At 61.9% G+C, this 21,303-nt stretch overlaps 2 protein-coding genes across 2 annotated transcripts; one reads left to right on the top strand and one right to left on the bottom strand.

Moving 5' to 3' along the window:
- Positions 1-5,083: 5,083 nt before the first annotated feature.
- On the top strand, positions 5,084-7,595 carry LTC4S (leukotriene C4 synthase). Its single transcript, XM_080804297.1, has 5 exons — positions 5,084-5,214; positions 6,711-6,810; positions 6,920-6,990; positions 7,076-7,157; positions 7,334-7,595. The coding sequence occupies exons 1-5, from the start codon at positions 5,157-5,159 to the stop codon at positions 7,473-7,475; spliced, it is 453 nt and encodes a 150-aa protein (XP_080660423.1). The 5' UTR covers positions 5,084-5,156; the 3' UTR covers positions 7,476-7,595.
- A 986-nt stretch (positions 7,596-8,581) lies between these two features.
- MGAT4B (alpha-1,3-mannosyl-glycoprotein 4-beta-N-acetylglucosaminyltransferase B) lies at positions 8,582-18,323 on the bottom strand. Its single transcript, XM_080804255.1, has 15 exons — positions 18,095-18,323; positions 12,841-13,026; positions 12,611-12,751; positions 12,394-12,527; positions 11,930-11,976; positions 11,506-11,619; positions 11,247-11,322; positions 11,018-11,132; positions 10,567-10,697; positions 10,366-10,473; positions 10,036-10,229; positions 9,530-9,608; positions 9,359-9,446; positions 9,150-9,262; positions 8,582-9,064 (listed from the first exon to the last, which is right to left on the bottom strand). Exons 1-15 carry the CDS (start codon positions 18,189-18,191, stop codon positions 9,041-9,043), a joined length of 1,647 nt encoding a protein of 548 aa, XP_080660381.1. The 5' UTR covers positions 18,192-18,323; the 3' UTR covers positions 8,582-9,040.
- Positions 18,324-21,303: the final 2,980 nt, after the last annotated feature.

The raw sequence follows: 21,303 nt of genomic DNA, 5'->3' as shown, positions 1-21,303 counted from the left end.
CTTCCTTTCCTCAGAGGTCCTTGATGAGCTCAGCTTCCAGAATGTTCCTCGGGGCCCCTGTAGGAGCGGTAGCACAGAGGGAATGGTTCAGGGTCACAGAGGCGTGTCCTGCAGGGGCTCAGGGAGGGGCTTTTCCACTTCCTTCATGATATGAGCACCTTAGGGCTGCCCAGGAGGGTGGCCATGCCCAGAGGGGCCTCCGGCAACACCTCGGTCAGCCGGAGCAGGCCCAGCCCAGGCAGGGCCCTGAGAGGCTGGGTGAGGGCAGGGAGGGAGGTGCAGATGGGAAGGCCTGGGGAGAGCTCCAGGGGTGGAGACCCCAGTTACGGCCTGGACCTCTGCCCAAGGACTTCCTCAGAAGCTGCCTGGGCTCGGCCTCAGCTTCCCGTTGTCAGGGCAGGGGATCGGCTTGGAGGCGAGGATGTCTGGGCCTCAGAGGAAATGAGGCTTTGGCAGGAGGGATCCCCTGACATGTGTGGAGACCCACAGACACACACGTGAGCTCCCACACACAACAGGCACAGAGGCCCCAAGGGACACATGCCATGCCTGCCCACAGACACGCATGGTCCTCGCAGTCGGCCCCGAGGGGGTGGGACAGGAGGCCGGAGCAGGGGGCTGTGGTCAGGACCGCTTTCAGGGAGGAAGGGGGCTGAGCGGCAGAGAGAGAGTGAGCGAGCTGGAGGACATGTCTCCACCACCACTGAGCGCCCATTCCTGTAATTGGCAGAGCTGGTCTAAAGCAGGGCACTGGCGTGGAGCCCCACCCCTGTCTCCAAGGAGCCTGCAGCGCCCCCTGGGGAGCAGCTGGTTCCTGGGCATTCCTTGGGCACTGGCCAGGCCAGGAGAGGGGGGAAAGGGGCTCTTGGGGAGCCCAGCAGACTACGACGCTCTCAGGCTAGAACCCATGCTTGGGGGGCAGCAAGGAAAGAGGCCAGCTGGGTTGTGGAGTCATTCTTAGAAAATATATCCTAAGCCCTAAGGGGCGAGTGTGGGAGTGTCAGCAGCCGCCGTCCTGTTCTCAGGCTGTTGAACGCAGTGGCCCCTGGGAGCAGGATCCCACAATCCCCAGGGGCAGGGCATGAGTTAGGAGCTAGGAAGGAATGTAACCTCAGTCCTCCCTTGCTGCACCTAGAGATTGCTAGCGCAAACATCCGCTCCTCCCTTATCCCAGGACTGACTCCCTGCGTACCCAGGCCTAGGGAAGAATGCAAGCCCACTTCCAGATATTTGCCCCTTTGTACTCCTTTCCCACGCTTGGAGGCATCTGTCCTTGCTTTTCTGACAAAAAAAACTAAATAAATAAAATAAAAGCTCTGTGTAGGATTCAGCGGCGGGTGCTCCTCCTAGCAGAGGCAGCCCTGCATGGCTGCTCAGGTTGGTGACTGAGAATTTTATTTCAGTGCTCAACGACATTTGGCGCTTGGACATCTTCAGGATCTGGTAAGAGTCCTCGTCTGCACATCACTCCTCAACCCTAGAAAGGGAAAGGACGTCTGCTCATCCAGGTAGGAACTACAGGCACTCGATGTCTGTGACGGAGTAACCATTGACCTCATTTTTTCTCTATTTTGTGCGGTATTTACTGTCTATTTCATCCTGATCTACTTTTCTGTCTGTTATAAACCTGTCAGTCATGGGAACATATTTAAGGAAGGAACAGGTTCTCATAAAAAACAGCTACATATACCGCTACGTTCTATAGGATGCGAAGGAATGAAGATTCGACACAGCTGTTGTCTGTAATATATCAACATTGCCTAGGGCACCTGCTGAAGGCTCTTTCGGTTGAAGACTGAGAACACACCGGCGAAAGGCTCAAAGATGCTTTGGGTCCTCTTAAAATTTCTCATTTGGATCCATGGAATCTTTACCCGATTGCTATCTACTCTTTGCAGGAAAAAAAAAAAAAAAAACCAGCTAAAACTAGTTAGCAGGACTTTATTCCTCCCCCTTTCAAATCTGGCCCCCACCATCCCCAGTCGCAACAACAGCCCCTAGCACCCCACCAGAGGCTCCAACATTATCCCCTAATCAATTGCCTCATCCTCCGCCCTCTCTGAAGGCAGAAAATAAAGCTGTCGGAGAGAGTGCCTCCTTTTCCATTAAAAAAAAAAAAAAAAAAGTTATAGAAAGCCCCCAAACAAGAAGACTTTATTGGAGCATTTTCTGTCCTTTAAGCCCAGGCCTGGCTCTCAGTCCGATTGTCCGGGCCATGGCAAAGGGGATCTCGCCTATAATAACTGGTCTATGCTTTACAAGAGAGAGAAAAAGAACAAATCGGTTCGTAGGTATCCCATTGGCAGCTATTTTAACCATCGCTGCTGTTTCGGCCATTGCTGCCGCATCTTTTCTATCTCCAAACTGCACGACAAATGCATTCACATATGCAAAACACTACAACTAATTTAGAAGAACAGGTCAAGATTGAGCCACACATTTTAGCTAGACGGCAGGCTCTCGAGGCCACTGTTGTCTGGCTAGGAGGGGGCTAGATCCCAAGCACTCTGGACCAGATCCCAGCGAACTCCTGACTCTTTCCTCCCGCTGCGTTACTTCAGTTCCCTACAACAAGACTTGGGGGCAATTGAAGACTCATCTTCATCAAGCCTTTTCCTCCTCTTTGAATCTCTCCATTGAAAATTTGAAACTTAGGGACGCCTGGGTGGCTCAGTTGGTTAAGCGGCTGCCTTTGGCTCAGGTCACGATCCCAGGGTCCTGGGATCGAGTCCCACATCGGGTTCCTTGCTCAGCAGGGAGCCTGCTTCTCCCTTTGTCTCTGCCTGCCTCTCTGTCTGCCTGTGCTCACTCTCTCTGACAAATAAATAAATAAAATCTTTAAAAAAAAAAAAGAAAATTTGAAACTTAGGTTATAAGCACAACTATAGGGAAGTCAACAAGCTATCATGAAGAATGTCAGGGACGTTTCTGTGCACTCAGTCCAGAAAAAAAAAATTGGTTCCCTGGGTTCAATTTCCACTCTTGGTTTGACATGGGCATACTGCTTTTAATGATCTCCTTTCTCATTATAGTTGTCAAGGCAAGGGGGAACTGTGGAAGTTTTCTTAGAAAATATATCGTAAGCCCTAAGGGGTGAGTGTCAGCTGTGGTCCTGTTCTCAGCTGTTGAATGCAGTGGCCCGGTAGGAACAGGATCTCATGATCCCCAGGGACAGGGCATGAGTTAGGAGCTAGGAAGGAATGTAACCTCAGCCTCCCCTTTCTGTACCTGGAGATTGCTAGCACTGACATCTGCTCCTCCCTTATCCCAGGACTGACTCTCTGAGTGCCTATGCCTAGGGAAGATATTTGCCCCTTTGTACTCCTTTCCATGGTTGGAGACATCTGTCCTTGCTTTCTGATAAAAAAACAAAAATAAAAACTCTGTGTGGGATTCAGCGGCAGCTGCTCTCCTTGGCAGAGGCGGCCCAGCACAGCTGCTCAGGTTGGTGACTGAGAACTTCATTTCCATGTGCCACGACACTAGGTGGCAAGGACAGAGCTCCTGGGGTCCCGGGACGCTGACATGTGGAGATTCCCCCAGAGCAACCAGGCAGAGGATGCCAGGGTTTCACAACAGCCCAGGACTAAATGCAGTGGCGGTGGCCCCAAGGACCCAGCCACTCCTTCCCTCCTGCAGCCGGGCCTGCCTGTGCGTGCGGCCTTTTCAGCTCCCGCCCAGGTGCCCCTATCAGGCTGGGCTCTGCCACTGTTGACCAAACCCAGCTCCAACCAGCCCTAGCCAAAGGAAGAAGTGGCTGCCTTATGAAATGGCAAGGCTGCCCGCCTAGAGGGTCGCTCTGGGCAAGTTGGCCCTGGGGCTCCAGGACATTAGCCACCTCCTTCCTCCCAGTGTGGCCTCATGTTGGCTCTCTCCTCCTCAGGGTGGCCAGTGGCCATAAAGGGCCCTCAGAAATCTTCCTCCCCCCATGAGTTCCGTTTTCCAAAGTTCTAAGGAAGTTTCCAGAACTGCATCTCACCCCCTTGAATTAGCCTCGGCCAGCACAGTCAGTTCTGACTCACCTGTCCATCCCTCAGGCCTGGGAGGGGTGGCAGGCAGCTCTGTCCACACCATAGGACCTGGGAAGATGAAGGGTTGGGATCTCCCAAGAGTGGGACACTGGCAGGTGGAAACAGCAGGTGACCATTCTAGGGTCACAGCCCCAGGAAAGGATGGGCTCAAGGATCCTGAGGGGTCTGACCCACCGTGCCAGGCTAGCAGGGTCGTCTTCAGGGTGGTCTGTGTGCGTGTGGCCCAGGCAGCTGTGAGGCTGGCAGACATCAGGTTTCCTGAGGGGAGCAGGGCTGTGGCTGTGCCCAGTGTGGACTGGGTGCGGGGACAGTCCTGCATCAGGGTTCCATGTTCCATCACAGCCCTGGCTGGACAGTGGGGGAAACAGGTACGTGGGCATATATGGGTGGGGGTGGGGTGGGGCTGGGAACCCTCGAGGAGCCTGTGACCTGTGCCTCGATGAGAGATGACCGAGGCAGGGCAGGGCTCGGAGGTGGCACGGGGTGGATTTGAGAATGAGAAGGACTTGATGGTCAGTGGAAAGTGATAGCCGAAGGAGGGAGTTGGAGGGGGGGTTGGGGAGGACCCTTTGGTTTCCTGGGACTGGATTCAGGACAAGGGGAGGTCCGGAGAGCCAACGGGGACCTGCTGCGGGTGCAGGGCCTGGAGGATGCTGGGTGGACAAGGGAGACAGGCCCCAGTCCATTAAGCCTCTGACTCTTGGTTTTGGCTCAGATCATGATCTCAGGATCATGGGCTTGAGCCCCACATAGGGCTCCGCGCTCGGTGTGGAGTCCGCTTATCCCTCTCCTTCTGCTCTCCCGCTCTCAAATAAATAAGTAAAATCTTAAACCAAACAAAACAAAAGAATGATTGGGAGGAAGTGGCCAGGCTGCCCCCAGGCCGCTGCTCCATCCTTCCCTGAGCTCCATCTGGCCCTGGTTTCCGCCTGCTCAGGCTTCTGCCCTTTCACTGGCTGTGGTCATGCCCCTCCCTCAGGCCCCCTCCCCTGAGAAGGGGCGGGGAGAAGGGCCAGTCTTCCTTTCCCGGCCAGCCTCTTGAGAGAGCCCGCAGACTGGGGCTGAGAAGAGCTCCGCAGTGACTCTCTTCATACACCAGCCTGGGCCCATAGAGCCGCCAGCACCATGCAGGACGAGGTGGCTCTTCTGGCCACTGTCACCCTCCTGGGAGTCCTGCTGCAAGGTGAGATGGCTCCTGTTTGGGGAGGTGGATGGGCTCTGGACTCCTGCAGCCTGCCTTCTGCCCTCCAGACCCTGGGGAGGGGCTGAAGGGCCCGGGGAGGGGGGGATGGTAGGGGCAGAGGCAAAGCCTGGAGCGTCCAGAGTCCTGGGGCCCCAGCTCTTCTGGCCACAGTTGAAGGCTGAGAAGCTTGCATAGTTCTGGCTGTGGGTCTCGAGGAGGGGCAGCCGTGGGCCTGGCGCAGCCCTGCTCCAACGGGTCCTGCCCTTGTCCTCTCCCTCCCTCTTCCTCTCCCACTGTCCTCTTGCTGGGGTTCCCAGGAGAACCCAGCTCTGCCTTCAAAGGCATCCTCTCTATGCTGGGATCCACATAGAGCTGGACCGAGTTGGAACCTGCTCCCTGAGCCCCCAAGGGGGCCTATGTGGTGGCCTTTTAGGCTAGCCCTAGAGGACACATTCCCAGGCTAGGCTATCCTCGCCACTTGGGACACCGTGACCCCACGCTGTAGGGGCTAGGACAAGGCATAGCCTGGGCAGGGGCCCTGCTGGGGGGCTGAATTGATCTCCTGCTTCATGAGCAAGCTTGTCTCTTAGCCCCTCCTCATGCAGCCACAGGGCCTCCTCCAGGTCCTACACTGATGGTACGCATGCCCTCGGCACCCACAGGGCACCTGGGAAGGTATATGGCACCAAGGGCACCAAGGCCACAGGAGTTGCTGGAAGACAGCTGGTGACAACCAGCACCGGGGCTGTGTGTGTGGTGGGGGCCCCTGTGCGTGCAGATCCTCTGGGGCCAGCGCACCCTCCACAGCCACCCATGCTGAAATGGAGACCCCAGGAGGCCCGGGGTGGGACTAGAAGTGTCCCAGCAGCAACCACCTGGGGGGAGGGGAGGGAATGTCTGTCAGATTTAGGTTGGGGTCCAGAACACCTGAACAGAGAAACTAAGGCAGGAGCCTGGCCTGATGTAGGGTCAAGAGATCCTCCCCGCCTAGTGGGCCCTGTAGGTGGGGGCCAGAAACTGTAGACCGCAGAGCGTATACTCTCCTGTACCTGGAAGGATGAGCCACCTCTGCCCTCAAGCCCCCGTTGTGTGCCCTCTTCAGGAACCCCCAAAGTCAAGGTCCGTGTCTAAAGAGTAGGTGCTAGTCATTTGCCTGTGTTTTGCAAGTCAAAGGATTCAGGAGCCAAGTCCTGAGCTTCCGGTCCCTCCCCGGTACAGATGTGTCTGGGGAGGTGGGGTGGGGGTGGGGGGATAGGGCCTCTTGGCATCCCAGGCCCTCACCCTGCCCTCCCTCTTGAGCATCTTAGATACAGGGCGGGCCCAGAATCAAGGGGTGGGGGCGAGAGAGCCCCTTGGCTGGCCTTTATTTTTCAGGAGCGCTTTAAAGGGGAGTCGTGACAAGGTCAGCGTGGAGAGGGCGGAGAAAAGGTGGAAACGGACAGAGGGTGCGGGCCTCCGGGCAGCCAGACCTGACTCCCGCCCCTTCTCGCCCCCAGCCTATTTCTCCCTGCAGGTGATCTCCGCGCGCAGAGCCTTCCGCGTGTCTCCGCCGCTCACCACCGGGCCGCCGGAGTTCGAGCGCGTCTACCGAGCCCAGTGAGACTTGGCGGGAGGGCGCGGGGCCGGCAGGGAGCGAGCCCGGGCGGCGGCAGGGTCCGAGCTCCCCGCCTCCGCCGGCGCCCTCATGCCCCCCGCCCCACCGCAGGGTGAACTGCAGCGAGTACTTCCCGCTCTTCCTGGCCACGCTCTGGGTCGCCGGCATCTTCTTCCACGAAGGTCTGCGCCCCGGACAGGCGCGCCCGCCCCGCAGCCCCGGGTCCCGCGCCCGCCGGCTCACCTTGCCCCGCCCGCCCTCCCCCAGGTACCGCAGCCCTGTGCGGCTTGGTCTACCTTTTCGCGCGCCTCCGCTACTTTCAGGGCTACGCGCGCTCGGCGCAGCAAAGGTGAGGACCCGGGCGGGGATCGCGGGAGGGCGCCAGAGGCCGAGGAAGCGGGGACCGGACGGGGCGGGTCAGGGGGCTTGTGGGCGGGGTCTGGCGGCCTGGGCAGGTGGGCGGGGCGGGGCCGCTGGCGCCCCGACCCCCGTCGAGCCCCGACCCCCGCTGAGCCCCGCCCGCAGGTTGACCCCGTTGTACGCGAGCGCGCGCGCGCTCTGGCTGCTCGTGGCGCTCGCGGCGCTCGGCCTGCTCGTCCACTTTCTCCCCCGCGCGCTGCGCGCCGCGCTCCTGGGACGGCTCGGGAAGCTGCTGCCCAGGGCCTGAGATGGAGGACGCCTGGTCAGCGGAACCGGAGAAGAGCCGGAGCTTCCGGGAGGACAGGGGAGGGGTGCTCGCCCCATCTCAGTCTCCAATTAAAGTGTCGATGGCTGGACCACGGACTCATTCTCTGGGTCGGAGGGGTTCGCGCGCCGCGTGCCGTGGAGCCCAGCCCCGAGCCGCGGCGGTCGGTGGGCTTCCCGGAGGGTGGGGTGCTGCGGAAGGACAGGGCCCTCTCTGGCCCTGGGGCCGCCCTTTTCGCCGAGGTTCACCCCACGGCTCCTCTTCCCTGCGTTCAACGCTTTCCTCGCCTGTCCCCTCCTCTGAGGCCTGCTGCCTCTTCACTGTCCCCCCGCCGTCCTCTTCCTCGTCCCCTGGCTTTCACAGCTGACACCAGGGCCATTTTCCGGTCAGCACTCGGTGCCTGGCGTCCAGCTTGGTGTAGAGGCTCAGGCACCCTGCCGCGCAGCCGTGGGGGCGGCGACCAGTGCAGGCAACGTAGCTGTGACAGGCGCTCGCGGGGGGGGGTGGGGGAGAGGACGCCCGGGTGCCTTGGGTGACCAGACCTGGGCAAGGCCTGCTGGCCGGACAGCGTCCCTAAAGAGGAGATTTTTTAGCCGAGTCTGCAGAAGAGAGGAGCTTTCCAGGCAGGGCAGCCGCGCGTGCACGGGCCCCAACGTGGGCGGGAGACCCTAAAATATGTCCGAGATGGGGGGTGGGGGGTGTGGCAGGGTGAGCGGGCGCCTTGGGGACCGAAGACGAGGGCAGGGCTGGGACTCACTAAGTGGGAGATCCGGGATGCCTCGCGTTTGAGAGGAGCAGGCAGTTGGGGCGGGATGATGGGTGTTAGGGGGCGTGCTTGGCGGGGGACGGGGGCGGTGGTCCGGAAGCGGAGGCGGCTTTGGGCTCCCGGCCCGGGATTCCGCGCCGCTTCCACCCGCGAGTCACAGTTCCGGAGGCCCGGGCCCTCGGGGAAGCGCGGCCGAGGTCGTGCGGAGCTGCGCGGCGCGGCGGGCCGAGGTGGCCGCGGGCACGGGCGGCACTGCCTGGCGCCCGGCCTCCCGCCACCGGCCGGAGCTCTGGGGAACGCGCACTCACACAGGAGGCACGCGCTTCATTAACCCTTTATTACAAGTCACGCTCTTATAGAAGTATATGTGGACTTACGTGAAAAAATCAAATGTATCCAAGAATAAAAAACACAGCACATAAAGTAGTATATGCATTCCAGTGTTCGCGCCGGAGACAGCGGGCGCCCAGGAAAAAGCTCTTCTAAAACGGCCTGGCTCGAGCCGGCCGGGGATGCGAACGGTTCCGGGCGGCACGGGCCAGCCTCAGGCACAGTGTGGGGGCCGCCTGCCTCCTCCCGCGGCCGGGCGGGCGGGGGCAGCACCAGCTCCTGGGGCCTCCGGGCCAGCGGGGATCCCAGGCCTGCGGAGCGGGGCGCCGGGCAGAACCCCTCAGGCTTGGGGCGGCGGCGGCACCGGGCCCTCCGGGGCAGCAGCGACAACATCCTGGGTCTCCCAGGGGGCTTCAGGGCCGGCCAGAGTGCACCCTCAGAAGCCCTCCGCTTAGTCGGCCTTTTTCAGGAAGATCTAGAAGAGCAGGACTCGGGGTCAGCGAGGTGCAGGGGGCCTCAGCGCTCAGCTCTGGTCCGGCTCCCTGACCTGCCCGGCTTACCTCGCTCAGAATGACCCACACTGGGGAGTCCGTCTGGATGGAGAGGCGCAGTGCTTCCAGGGGGCCAAAGGCAGGGTCCACCTCACCCTCTGCCACACCCTTGGAGAAGGAGCCTGAGGGAGGGCAGCGCTGAGCCACGAGCCCCAGACCCCGGCTCAGCCCAGCCCCATCCCCCCAACCCCGCGTCCGCCTGCCTGCCCCCCACTCACCTATCTGGAGGTAGCCGTCAGGGCTCCGAGGGTACCGGAGGGTGGCTGAGCGGCCCTCCTGCAGGGCCTCCTTGTCTGACTGGGGGTTCTGGGGGGCAACAGAAAGGGGCTGAAGCCAGTGGCCGTGGGAGGGGCCGGCCTTCCAGCACATCCTTCCCCTGCCACACTCACATCGAAGGGCAGCACCTCCACTGACGTGTTGAAGAGCTTGTCCTCTGGATGCTCGATGTTCCCGCTGCGGAAGAAGAACCTGCGGCCAGACAGGCCTGTGAGTTGCTGCCGGCGTGGGGGAGGGGTGGGAGAGCGGTGGGGGAGGGGGAAGGGTGGGGGTGCAGCCGCGGCCCCCCATCTGGCACAGAAAAGGCCAGGCCTGGCCCAGGAGCGTAGCAGGTGAGCCCTGGGGCGCTGAGCCAGGTGGGGGACCCCCCGGGGGGCAGACGTTGGCTTGAGCAAGGCACTCAGGGACGAAGGTGATGGGCCACTGTCACAGAGCTGCTGTGGGCACTGCCTTATTCTTAGTACCTACCATGCTGAACCTTCCTCTTCAGATAAGGACACTGAGGCAAGGTGAGGTTAAGTCATTTGCTGGGGGCCCAAGAGGGGGATATGGTGAGGCCTATCCCCTGGCGGTCTCCCTGCCCCTCCCCCGGGGTGGACCTGTGGGTGCCAGCACTGACCGCTCCAGGCGCAGTGGCTGGAAGAAGCGGAAGCGGATGAAGTCCCCGGCCGCAGGCGTGAAGGCCCAGAAGAAATCCTCGCGCAGGTAGGCCTTCTCCAGGGTGAAGTGCTGGTATGTCTTGAGGCTTGTGCTCACCTCGGCCGGTGGGTTCACGTGCTCCTTCCTCAGTGCCTGCTTCCCAAAGTCCTTGTCCTGCCCCCGAGGAGGGACAGCAGACTTAGAGAGGGCGCCCTCTGGAGGGGGACTTGCCCTGCTACCCCCAGCCACCCTCCCCAGCTCCCTGGGGCTCTGCCTGTCCCCGGCCAGGCCCGAGGGTGGCACAGCCCACCTTCAGTTTCTGGATCTTGCCAGCCAGTGAGGAGTGCGTGCCCACGTGCTGGAAGAGGGATGGCTTGAAGCGGATCCGCAGGTTGGCCTTCTGCCGGTCACAGTGCTTCTGCAGAGGGATACGGATAGCTGAGGGCTCCGCTTGGCTGTCTCCTTGTGTCGGTCCATGCCCCGCCCCGCCCTTGGTGCTGCCCCTGCTCACCGCATCCTTCTCGGGGTTGCAGACCTTCACCCACAGAATGTGGTCCAGGAGCCAGTCAATGGGCTTGTCCCGGTAGAACATGAGGATGAACTCCACAATCAGGCTCAGATCCAGCGACTTGAACATCTTCCCTGGGGGTGGGAAAGGGGGGAAAGGGGTGCTGGGTGGGCGTGGGGGGGGTCACTAAGAGGCTCCCACAGCAAGCCCCATGGCCAGCTGCAGGCAGGGGTGGGCACAAGGGGACAGACGGGTGTGGTGAGCCCTGACATCCTGAGGTAGAGGGTAAGGGGAAACAGGCCAGCGGGGGCTGCAGGGGACACTCCAGGCAAAGCTCACAAGCATGACGTTCTGTGGTCCCAGGGCTGCAGGGACAAGGACAGAGAGGCCGAGGTCGGCCGGACTGAGGGGCCCTGGTCAGGTCTGTGGCATGGGGTGGGGTGGGGGGGCGCACCAATGAAGCCCAGCTGGGAAAACTCCAGGATCATCCAGTCCTCTGAAGGCTGCTGGAGTGCGAAGTTCTTCATGGTGCTCAGGTAGTTGGGCTTGGCGACAATGTCATCCTCCAGCTGCACAGGGGTGGGTAGAAGGGCAGCTGGACTCAGGATGGGCACTGGGGTGGGGCTGGGCTCACCACCAGGGGCCAGGGCCGATGGGGGGCAAAACAGGGTCTCGGTGCTGACCTGCACGTAGTAGATGCCTTTGGACTGCGCATACATCATGAGAAAGCAGTAATCGAGGTTTTGTTTGGTCCTCCACCTGCAGGGCAGGGGCAAGGATCAGGAGCTCAGACCCCCCCACCCCAACCCCATGCTGGGGTTCTCTGATGGAGAAACGGAAGCACTGCCAGGAAGTGCCTGGGACTTGGGCACCCACAGACCGAGTTCTCAGCACCAGTGGGCAGGTGGTCAGGGTGCACGGGGAAGGGGGGAGTTCTCATACCTGACTCTCTCCTTGGGGTCCCCAAAGGACTCTCGGAGGCGGGAGAAGTCAGGGTAGAAGTGGGGGGAAGGGGAGATGACTTCCAGGAGCCCGGAATGGATCTCCGTGGGGAACCTGGGGGGACAGAAGGCCAGTGGGTGGGCAGTCTCCAGGCACAGCGGTTGGGGCAGCGCTGAGCTAGCTGGACCCGGTCCCTTTGCTCAGGACCCCCAGGCAGGACCCAGACAGCACACCCACCCTAAGGAGGCAGTGAGACTCCAGGGGGCTGGGCCACCTCTACACACCCACTGTCTTTCAGAGAAGAGGGGTAGCTCCCTTTCCCACATCGGAAGCCAGGATCATGTAAGTGAAGCAGGCACCTGCCTGCCCCACACTCCGCAGAGCCTCTTCCCCCCACCAGCTTTATGGGTCCGTCAGTACTCACAAGGCTTTGATGTTCTCTGTCACCACCGAGGTGTACTGTGGGTCAGTCTGTGGGGAGAACAAGTGCCCTCCCTAAGCCTGACTGCCACCCCAAATGCCCTGGGAGAAGGGGCTGGGGGGAAGGGCGCGGGCTTCAGATGACCCCATGCACAGAGGGAGTGAACCCCCCATCCTGAGGGCCGAGTAATTCTGGGCTGGGGGCCACAGGTGTGGCCTTCGGTGTACACGGGGCCCTGGGGGTGGGGCAGCCTAGGTAACTGGGATTTCCACCAGGGGGCGCTGATATGGTTTTTGTGGTTTTTTTTTTAACTTTTCATAAATTTGTGAATGAAACTGACAATCGAACCTCTGACAGTGTTTTCCTCCAGAATGTTGCTCGGTTTTCATTTCTCCTCCTTGTTATTTCCTGCCCTGTGTTCCCCGAATGCTCCACCCCGCCCCCACCCCGCACCCCAGCCCACTCGCCTCGGCGATCAGCACCACGATGACCGAGTCTTCCTTCTCCTGCGGGCTCAGCTCCGAGATGAGCGAGTGCAGCGTGTCCGTCAGGTACGAGTGCACCTCGCGCCGCACGCTGGGGATGCCCATCACTACCGACACTGCAGGGGAGCGAGGGGTCGGTACGGGCGAGATGGTGGGGCCCGCCCCCCATCGCCCAGCCCCTGCCGGGACCCGCCCCTACCTCCGGTGCGGCCCTGGCCCACGCGCACGGCGGGCTGCAGGCTGCTTTCCTTGGCCAGCAGGTGCGGCAGGTGGTGGAAGACGGTGGGCAGGTGCAGCACGTGCTTGTGGGAGACGTTCCACGGCTTCAGTCGTGGATCCTCTGAGCGGGTCGGGGAGGGACGGGTCAGACGAGGCACCCTCCATCCGCCCCGCCTCCCCGGTCGCCGCGGGCGCGGCTCCCGCGCTCACCAGTTAGGCGGCCCCAGGTGCGATTGCCCTCCCCCTCTCGCAGCGCCTGCCTCTCCGACACGGCCCTCTTGATCTCGTCCAGCACCAGGTTGAGCTCCTTGGAGCGCTTGAGGCTCTCCTGCTCAGCCGCGTGCAGCCGGTCACGCAGCGCCAGGAACTCCCGCTGGTACACGTCCACCACATCGCCTGTGGGTAGTTCGCACGCTGTCACCAGGGGGCAGCCGAGCGCTGACCTACTGCCCGGGGAGTGTGCCCGCGCGCGCATTTTTGTGCCCATCTGTGCGATGGTCCACCTACATCTGTTCTTGTGCCTGTGCACATGCCAGCTCCGTGTGTGTGTGTGTGCGCGCGCGCAGAGGGAGTGTGCACAAGGGTCACTTTGAGGTCACACTGACACACCGCGGGGAGAAAAATCCTCCCTGGCAGGATCAGTACTCTCCAGTACTCTCCCCCTCCCCCATTATCTTCACTTTTGAGGGGACAGCTGAAGGAGAGCTTCGGGGTCACTTCCAGCCCCAGGTGGGGCAGTCCTTAGACTGAATTATCACCCAGTGGCTCCCAAACCCCCTCTTGGTTCTTTCTGCAGTATCCACTCCTTCCAGGAGGATCGATGCCCAGGGTATCCCCCAGGGCACAAGGACGCAGCCCTTCTTCAACAGGCTTCTTAGCTCCCTGGCCTGTCCCCTTCCCACCCCTTGGCTTCTGCCCTTTGCTTCCCACTGGTGTTCACAGAGGAGGTCACAGGCAGCCCCAAGTCCCTCCGGGAATGGCCCTCCCTGGGTTCTCATTCTGTCCTCCAAGTAGCAATGGGCCCCAGTGCTCATTCTACACTAAACACCAGCTCTGGATTCTCTGTCGCCCTCCAGCCCCAGGGGGTAGCTGCTGCAGTTAGGGCCTCCTTGTGCTCCAAGGAACAGATGAAATTGAGGAACTACTCCCGGGTCACTCAGTGAGTCAGCAGCTGCAAGGGGACACAGCTCCGAATGCCCACGGGCCTGGCTCTCTGGAGACCTGTACTAAGCATGTATCCCCCTCTGCCAGGAGGACCTGTGTCCCAACCTCCAGCCAGGCCCCAGCTGCGGGCATTAGGAGTGCAGGCAGGGTGGGAGCACCACCCTGACAGTGTACTGGGTGCTGACAGTGGAAAGGGATTCCCAGGATGCCAAGCACCTGGCCCCACTGGTCTGGCAGGGACCAGTGAGCAAGAATGAGACAAAAAACAATCCCCCCCCCCCCGACCAGTGGCCCATGCAGGCGTGTCGCGTGGGGCTGTGCACTCAAGGACTGTTCTCAGCTCTTGTCATCCCTATACCGGCTTTTCCTTGTCTCCTGTTTGTGTCTTTGCGTGTGCACTCTCTTCTGCCTGGGAGCTCCTTTTCTCTTCTGGGTCTAATGAAAACCCGTGAAGGCTTCGAGGCCTAGTTTCAAAGTCTAGTGTTCAAGTCCAGGAAACCTTCCAGATCTCCCCTCTCAACCCTAGGCTGTTTCTGTTTCTTGATTTCCCCGTGGGGTCCCAGCCCCCAGAATGCCCTGGGATAGTGGCCACCCCCACCCAGCAATGTGCACCAAAGGTCATGACCAAGGCAAAGTTCTGTCATCTCGGGATACCCCTCCCCCCTTAAGCTGCAAGGGGCAGAAGTCTAAGAGCTAAATCCAAGGGGAAGAGGAAGAGGGGTGGAGGGTGTGCGGAGGGGGAGGCTGGGGAGGTGAGCCAAGCGGGCCCTCCCTAAGGCAATCCAGACTCATCTGCTGGCCCCACAGGGACAGCCCTGCAGGAGGAGGGAGGGGAGAGTCAGGTTACAAGATCTGTGAGGCTCTGTGCTGGGTTCAGTGGCCGGGTTACCCTGGAAACCTGACCCCTTGAACAGGAGCCAACCACCCCCATCAAACACTCACCCACCCTGCCCAGAGTGGGGTGGCACCAGGCACCACGAGCTTCTTCCTCTGGGGCAGCGGTCCCACAGGAAACGGGGACTGGAGTGCTCAGGGCCCGGGAGGGAGTTCAGAGCTGCTCTGTGAAGTTGGGGGAGGGGAGAGGCCTCCCTGGCCTTCTCTCTTGTGTAGACTAAGCTTTGTTCCACCTTCACCTGCCTGGGCAGACAAGCCAGGTGGGCAGCTGTGGGCACCTGAGTCACCCTGGCCACCGAGGCCTGGGCCCAGCCTGCTCCCTATCCCGGCCTCCCTTCCTAGGGGCCTCCCCAACCCCGGGTCCTGAACTTCTTCTGTTTACCAGAAGGCAATAGGCCCACACCAACCCTTCTGTTCTTTCCCTCCACACCACAGGCCCTGTCCCTCAGCAGCCCGCCCTGCTCCTGCCCTGCCTACAAGGTCCCCAACTGGACCATCGTTCGTGATGTCCCTGGTCCTGGGTCCACTGTCTTTGCCTCTCAAAGCTAGAAACTCAAGCTCTATGCCTGTGTCTCTCTGGGCTGAGCCTTAGGTGGCGGGGCTCTGCAAAGCCATCCTGGCACCCCTACGACCTTTTCAGGCTGGGTGGCTGGACTGCCACGGTGAACAGGCTAGGGAGGGGGCTCAAGGCAGAGGAGGGGCAAAGGGACAGAAGTTCCTGGGAGCTAGGGCTGAGGGCACTTTGGCTTCTCTCTCTGCACACCTTCCTAGCCCAGGGAGGAAGGGTGGAGGGCCTGGCCCAGGTGCAGCTGGCCCCAGGGAAGGACAGCAGCTGGGGCCCCACTAGGGCGCCTTTCCCACTCCTCCCCCGACACAAAGCAAAGTAATCAAGACACCTGAGGACCAAGGACCACAGTCTTCTCCTGGTTCCCCCTTGATTGAAGAAACAGATTTAAGAGCCAAGCCAGGCACAGGCCATGTGCCATGTACTTAGGGAAAGGGAAACAGGCTCTGAGGGGCACAGGCAGGTGCCAGGCCCAGTGAAGGGGTGGGGTTAATGTGCAGGTGGGCCCAGGGTGTTCTCCTCTCCAGGCCTCGAAAACCACGCCCCGCAGGGGGCATGGAGGGTGCCGGTGGTTGCTGACATCCGGCCTGCTGGGATGGTGGGCAGGGCTGAGGCCAGGGTCTGCTGTTCTCCCTGGGGATGGGCCTGCAGCAGGTGCTTGGCTCAGGGCCAGAGTCTGAGTGCTAGTGGAGCTGTTGCACAAATCTGGTCAAGGCTGGTTATGAAAGTGGGCCCCAAACCCGGATGCAGGGTCCAGCTGGCCAAGGCCTAGGTATCCTTCCTGGCCCTTGGCCCTAGGCTTCCAGGAAGCCACCTGCTCCTGCTGCCTCCTTCCTCTTTGGCTCCCAGCCTACCTTTCTTACAGATCCGGGTTCTTCTGCCCTTCCCCTCTGTACTGGTGCCTGGGCTAGTCCTGTCCTAAACCCCTCACTTCACTGCAGCCAGAAGCTGGGGTCAGGCCCGGCTTCCCCACGTGCAGGTGTCTACACGTACAAAGGAGAAAGGTTTGCCTAAGAGTCCAGATTCAGGCTCTTCTTGAGGCCTCCAAAGACCTGGCTTTGCCGGGCCCCCTAAAAGGGGAACAGCCTTTGACAGAGAAGGGCCTGGTCACCCTGTCGCCGCGTCTCACAGGCTTTTGGGCTTCTGTGAGGACCCCTGCCACTGAGCCCCACAGGTGTTTGGCTTGGAGTGCCAGCCTCCTGGATGGCCCCCTCGGAGACGGTGGGCCCTGGATGGAGCTTCTGGTGTCCCCTGTCCCTCTGCTGCGTCTGGAGGTCAGTTCCCTGGGCCAGCCAGGCTCCCAGAGAAGGGGTTGTGTGGGGGGACACCTGCACTGCAACTCCTGATCTCAGGATGAGGGCACGTGGCTGTCGCAGGAGGCACACAGGAACTGCGGCCTGGCTGAGGATGGGGTGCAAGGGCTCATCAACCCACTCACGGGCAGACAGGTGTGTCCCAGGGCATTAGATCCAGGCCCACCCTGGTCTCCATGCCACCCTGCTTATGTGGCTACTGTCCCAAAGGTCTCACATGCTTTCCACCTGATGACACACCCACCTACAGAGGAATCTGCCCCATCCGTGCCTTCTCCCAGGTGACACACCCAACCTACAGACTTCCAGAGAACTCTGCCCCAGCCATGCCCTCCCTGTGCCAGGCCCCAGGGACCTCCCTTCAGGGCCCCTGGAGGCTTAAGGCCCTGACCCAAACAGGCTGGTGGACCGCAGTGGGCTGGGGGCTGGTCAGGCAGGAGAGACAGGTGGGGGTCGTTGGGGCTTGGAGGGTCAGGGAGTTTCCAGAGCCTGCCTCAGGCGTCCCTCCTCCAGCTTCGTGTAGCATGGGGTTGAGAAAAGAGGGAAGCAGGAGGTAGGAGGGAGGCAGAGGGTCAGCTGGCCCCAGCTCGATCCCGCTTAGACCTCCCGCAGGAAGGCCAGGAGGCAGGAAGGAAGCAGCTTTTCCCGGAGGCTCCTACGCTGCAGGCCAGGGGGAATGAGGCCTGTGAGGGCCTCCTCAGCCCCAGCCGTCCCAGTCCCAACCAACATCAAGCGACTTCAGCCCGTGCTGCGGCCTGCCCCTGCCCCCATCCCCTGGTGTGCAGACCAAGCTCAGAGGAGTGGTGGTAGTCTGGCCAGCCTGCCCAAACTTCAGGTGGAGGGGTGGAGGTCTGAAATAAGTTAGCCGAGACTGGGCAGGCTACTCACCAGGCCAGCGGCGGGCCAGCAGCCACGGGAATGCTCCCCCAGCACCCAGGTCCCCCCCGAGGAATCCTGGGGCCAGACGTCATGGAGGAGGGCGGCGGAGGCCCCAGGGAGCGGCCCCCCACCTTACGCTGGGGTGGAGAGGTGGTGTGGGGTGGAGGGTGCTGTCCGGCTGCCCCCTCGCACCTGTCTCAGGAACACTGCACCGGCTCCTGCCCAGGTGCCTGGAGAAGGTACCTTGGGGCCACCTGGCCACGACCATCTCCTGACCTTGTGTCTCTGTCCCTCTCTGGAAACTCCAAGGTCCCCAGGTCGCCCGCGGGAGCGACCAGCCCTAGCACGGGCGCAGCCCTACTCACCGAGGCCGGTCCCGCGGTCCGGAGCACCGCCCCGGGCCCCCGCCGACCGCTCGGGCCCCGGCGGCCCAGCCCAGGCCGGAGGAGGATTTCGCTATTCCGGCAGCAAACAAGTGGGGGCGAGGATGGGAGGGGCGTCCTCCCGCGCCGCCCGGGCGGGGAAGGGGCGCCTGCGTCGGCTTCCGGCCGCCTCCCGCGGCCGCCGGCCGGACCCCGCTCCGGCCGCCGGCGCCCAGGTGAGCCCAGGTGCGGGACGCGGCGCGGGGCCCGGCGGGGGAGGGGCTCACCTTTCTGGCCGCTGAGCGCCGCGTACCAGGAGAGCGAGAGGAAGGCGCACAGGCAGAAGAGCAGCAGCGTCAGGAAGGTGCCATTGCGGAGCCTCATCTCCTCGGGTGCGCGGCGGGGCACCTCGGCGGGGCCGAGGCCGCATGGCCCGGGGAGCCGGGGCCGGGGCGCGGGGGGCCGGGAGGCGGTGGGGGGCCCCGGCCCCGGGGCGGAATGGGGCTGGGGGCCCGGGGCCGGGCGGGGGCGCGGGCGGGCGGCGCCGGGGACACGGGCCGGGCGCCGCGCTGACGGCTCCTCGCGGGCGCGGGGCGGGCGGCGCGGGCGGCCTCGACTGGGCGGCTGGGCCGGGCCGGGCTGGGCTCGGCGAGGCTGGGCGGCGAGAGCCGCGGCCCGGCCTGGATCCGGGGCCGCCGCGGAGTCGGCGGCGCAGGGCGGGGCGGCCCGGATTTAAAGGGGCCGCATCACCCGCTGCCGCCGCCAGCACCGCGAGGGGGCGGGGTGGGGTAGCGGCTCCCGGGATCCCGCCCGCGCGGCCCGGGACGGTGGCTCCCTGCGTGGGCTCGCGCGGCCCCGCCGTCGGGCCGCCTCGGGTAGGTCGAGGCCAGGGCCTCTGCGAGTGCGGGTCGGCTGCGGGGGAGGTGGCGAGCCGGGGGTGGGGAGCGGCGGCCTGGACCCCGGTTTTTTAACCTCTCCGTTAGGACCCACTGCCCCTCTCCAGCTGAGCCCCGGACCCACGTCCCCTTTACCCCGGGACCCTCGGGCCGGCGGGAGCTGGCGGTGCCTCGAGCTGGGGGGCCGGCCCGGAGTGGCCGCTGCCTGCACCGCGCCCCGGGCGCTTCCCCTTCCAGAATCTTTCTCAGTCGGCGGGATGAGGGCGCGCGGGGGGCTGCCGGAGGCGTTCTGCTCCGCAGAGTGCGGGCAGCGGGCCGTTTTCCCCAGCAAAAGAGCCGCTGTTACGCGGGTGTTGGGCACAGTGGCCAGTCCAGAGCGGGGCTGGCTCCCGGGGTGCTGGCGCGGATGGGCGGGAGGCAGGGGGAACCTCAGGGTGAGGCGGGCCACGGCCCCTCGCGGTCCCTCGCCTCTCCCCTCGCCGCGGGGCGCTCCGGCCTTCCCTCTTTCCCCAGCCCTCGGTGAAACCGGGGAGGGTGCAAACTGCAAACGGTGAAAGGATTCGTCCTACTGAGGTTCGGGCCGGGAATTTGGGGAGCGCCCTTTTCCAGTTCCTAGAGTCCTGGTTCCCAGCATTGCTCGCAGGCTCCGCCTGGTGGGAGAGGCTTCAGACCAGGAGTCGCTGGGGTTTTGTTTTTCCCTTCCAGCCCGGGTCCACATCTGGGGGTAGGATGTGCTCCGGGGAGCACGGGAGGGTCTGGGCGGGAGCCTCTGCAGAGGTATTTATGCGGGACCAAGTGAGGAGAGAGAGTCTAAGCAGATTCCACGCTGAGTGCGGAGCCGGTTGTCCCTGGGCCCCATCGCGGGCCGCGAGATCATGACCTGAGCCCAAACCAAGAGTCGGTCACTTAACCGACTGAGCCACCCAGGGGCCCCCTAATGAACTTTATGAACTGACACGAGGCCTTGTTGGATTCTTTTCCTTCTTCTTTTTTAAGGTTTTATTTATTTATTGGGGAGAGCGAGACAGATAGTGAGAGAGGGCAGGAGCAGGGAGGAGAGGGAGAAGGCTTCACCAGGGAGAAGGCTTCAGTGGCAGCAGGGAGCTCCATGCAGGACTCCATCCCAGGACTCTGGGATCATGACCCAAGAGGAAGGCAGTCGCCCAACCGACTGAGCCACCCAGGTGCCCGCCTTTTTTTATTTGAGAGAGAAAGAGAACGCTGGGATGCATGAGCGGGGGTGGGGGGGTGGGGGGGGCAAAGGAAGGGGTCGGAGAGGGAGAAGCAGACTCCCAGCTGGAACCCAGGACCCTGGGATCATGACCCAAAGAGCTGAAGGCAGGCTCTTAACCCACTGAGCCATTGTTGGAGTCTTTTTTTTTTTTTTTAAGATTTTATTTATTTGACAGAGATCACAAGTAGGCAGAGAGGCAGGCAGAGAGAGGAGGAAGCAGGCTCCCCGCTGAGCGGAGAGCCCCGTGCGGGACTCGATCCCAGGACCCTGGGATCATGACCTGAGCCGAAGGCAGAGGCTTAACACACTGAGCCACCCATGCGTACCTGTTGGAGTCTTCTGAAGGAAACTTGTGTTCCTGTGTTTTTACAAGGCATCTACTGGTTGTGGCAAGGGATAATGGTTTTTCATCTGGACTGTGATACAGGGGTTTTTAAATTTTTCTTAATGTCTATTTAAGTTTAAAAGTGAGTTTAAGTTTAAAAGTTAAGTTTAAAAGTGATTTAAGGAAAATTATTAAACCAGTAAAAATTAAAGAGATGGCCTGTCTGTGACAAAAGTTTGGGGAACTCATCCGAGTCCCCTCCCGCGGACACTCTGGCTTTTGGGAGGAGGAACCGGAATTAGGAGTGCCCCAGGGATGGGGACAGAATCCTGGGGATTGCAAGGCCTCTATCAGGAATGGGACTATCCAGGGCCATGGTGGGGGAGAAGGGTGGTGATTGACTTCAGGAAGTGTAAGGTCTGGAGCGAAGGGGAGTGGGAGAGGGGCTAGGGGCTCTAGGCTGGAGGGGGCCACACACCCGAGCCGGTGGTTGGGCAGCCACAGGGGTCCAGGCTATGGCGTTTTGGGGCCAGTCTTTCCCAGGAGGGATTCCCCACGCACCTGCCAGTTTGTCAACGCCATGCCCGAATGTCCTGCTGGGATTGTAAGCTGAGGGAGAGAAGGGACATCCCCAAGAAAGCCGGTGCTGCCACCAGAAGGGGGCTGGAAGTGGGGTGGTCCTGGCAAGAGAACAGAAGCCTGCAGAAGTGACATCCCCGGGAGGGGAGGCCGGGTGTTCCTTAATTCATTTGTTTCTGGATTCATTTGTTCATTCATTCTGCCCACTGTGGTGGGGTCTTGCCATCCCAGCTCCTGGAGGACTCCTACCTTTCTCCTTTGAAACGGGAGCATTTGCTGGGCCCCCATGCAGTTTTCCACTGCTCTCTGTGCCCTTGAAATAATTCATTCCCCAGGGACTGTCCACAGCCAGACTCCCTCCAGGCCCTTTGAGGCCTGGGGAGCAGCACCCCCTCACCCAAGGGTTCAGCTTCTGTGCTGGGGTTGGCAACTCTGATCCCCACCCAGGAGAAAGCATGGAGC

The sequence above is a fragment of the Martes martes genome (genome assembly GCF_963455335.1).
Source record: "Martes martes genome assembly, chromosome: 5".
NCBI classification, from domain to species: Eukaryota; Metazoa; Chordata; class Mammalia; order Carnivora; family Mustelidae; genus Martes; species Martes martes.
Note: the sequence above shows the minus strand (reverse complement) of the source record. Positions and strands in the feature narration are given on the sequence as shown.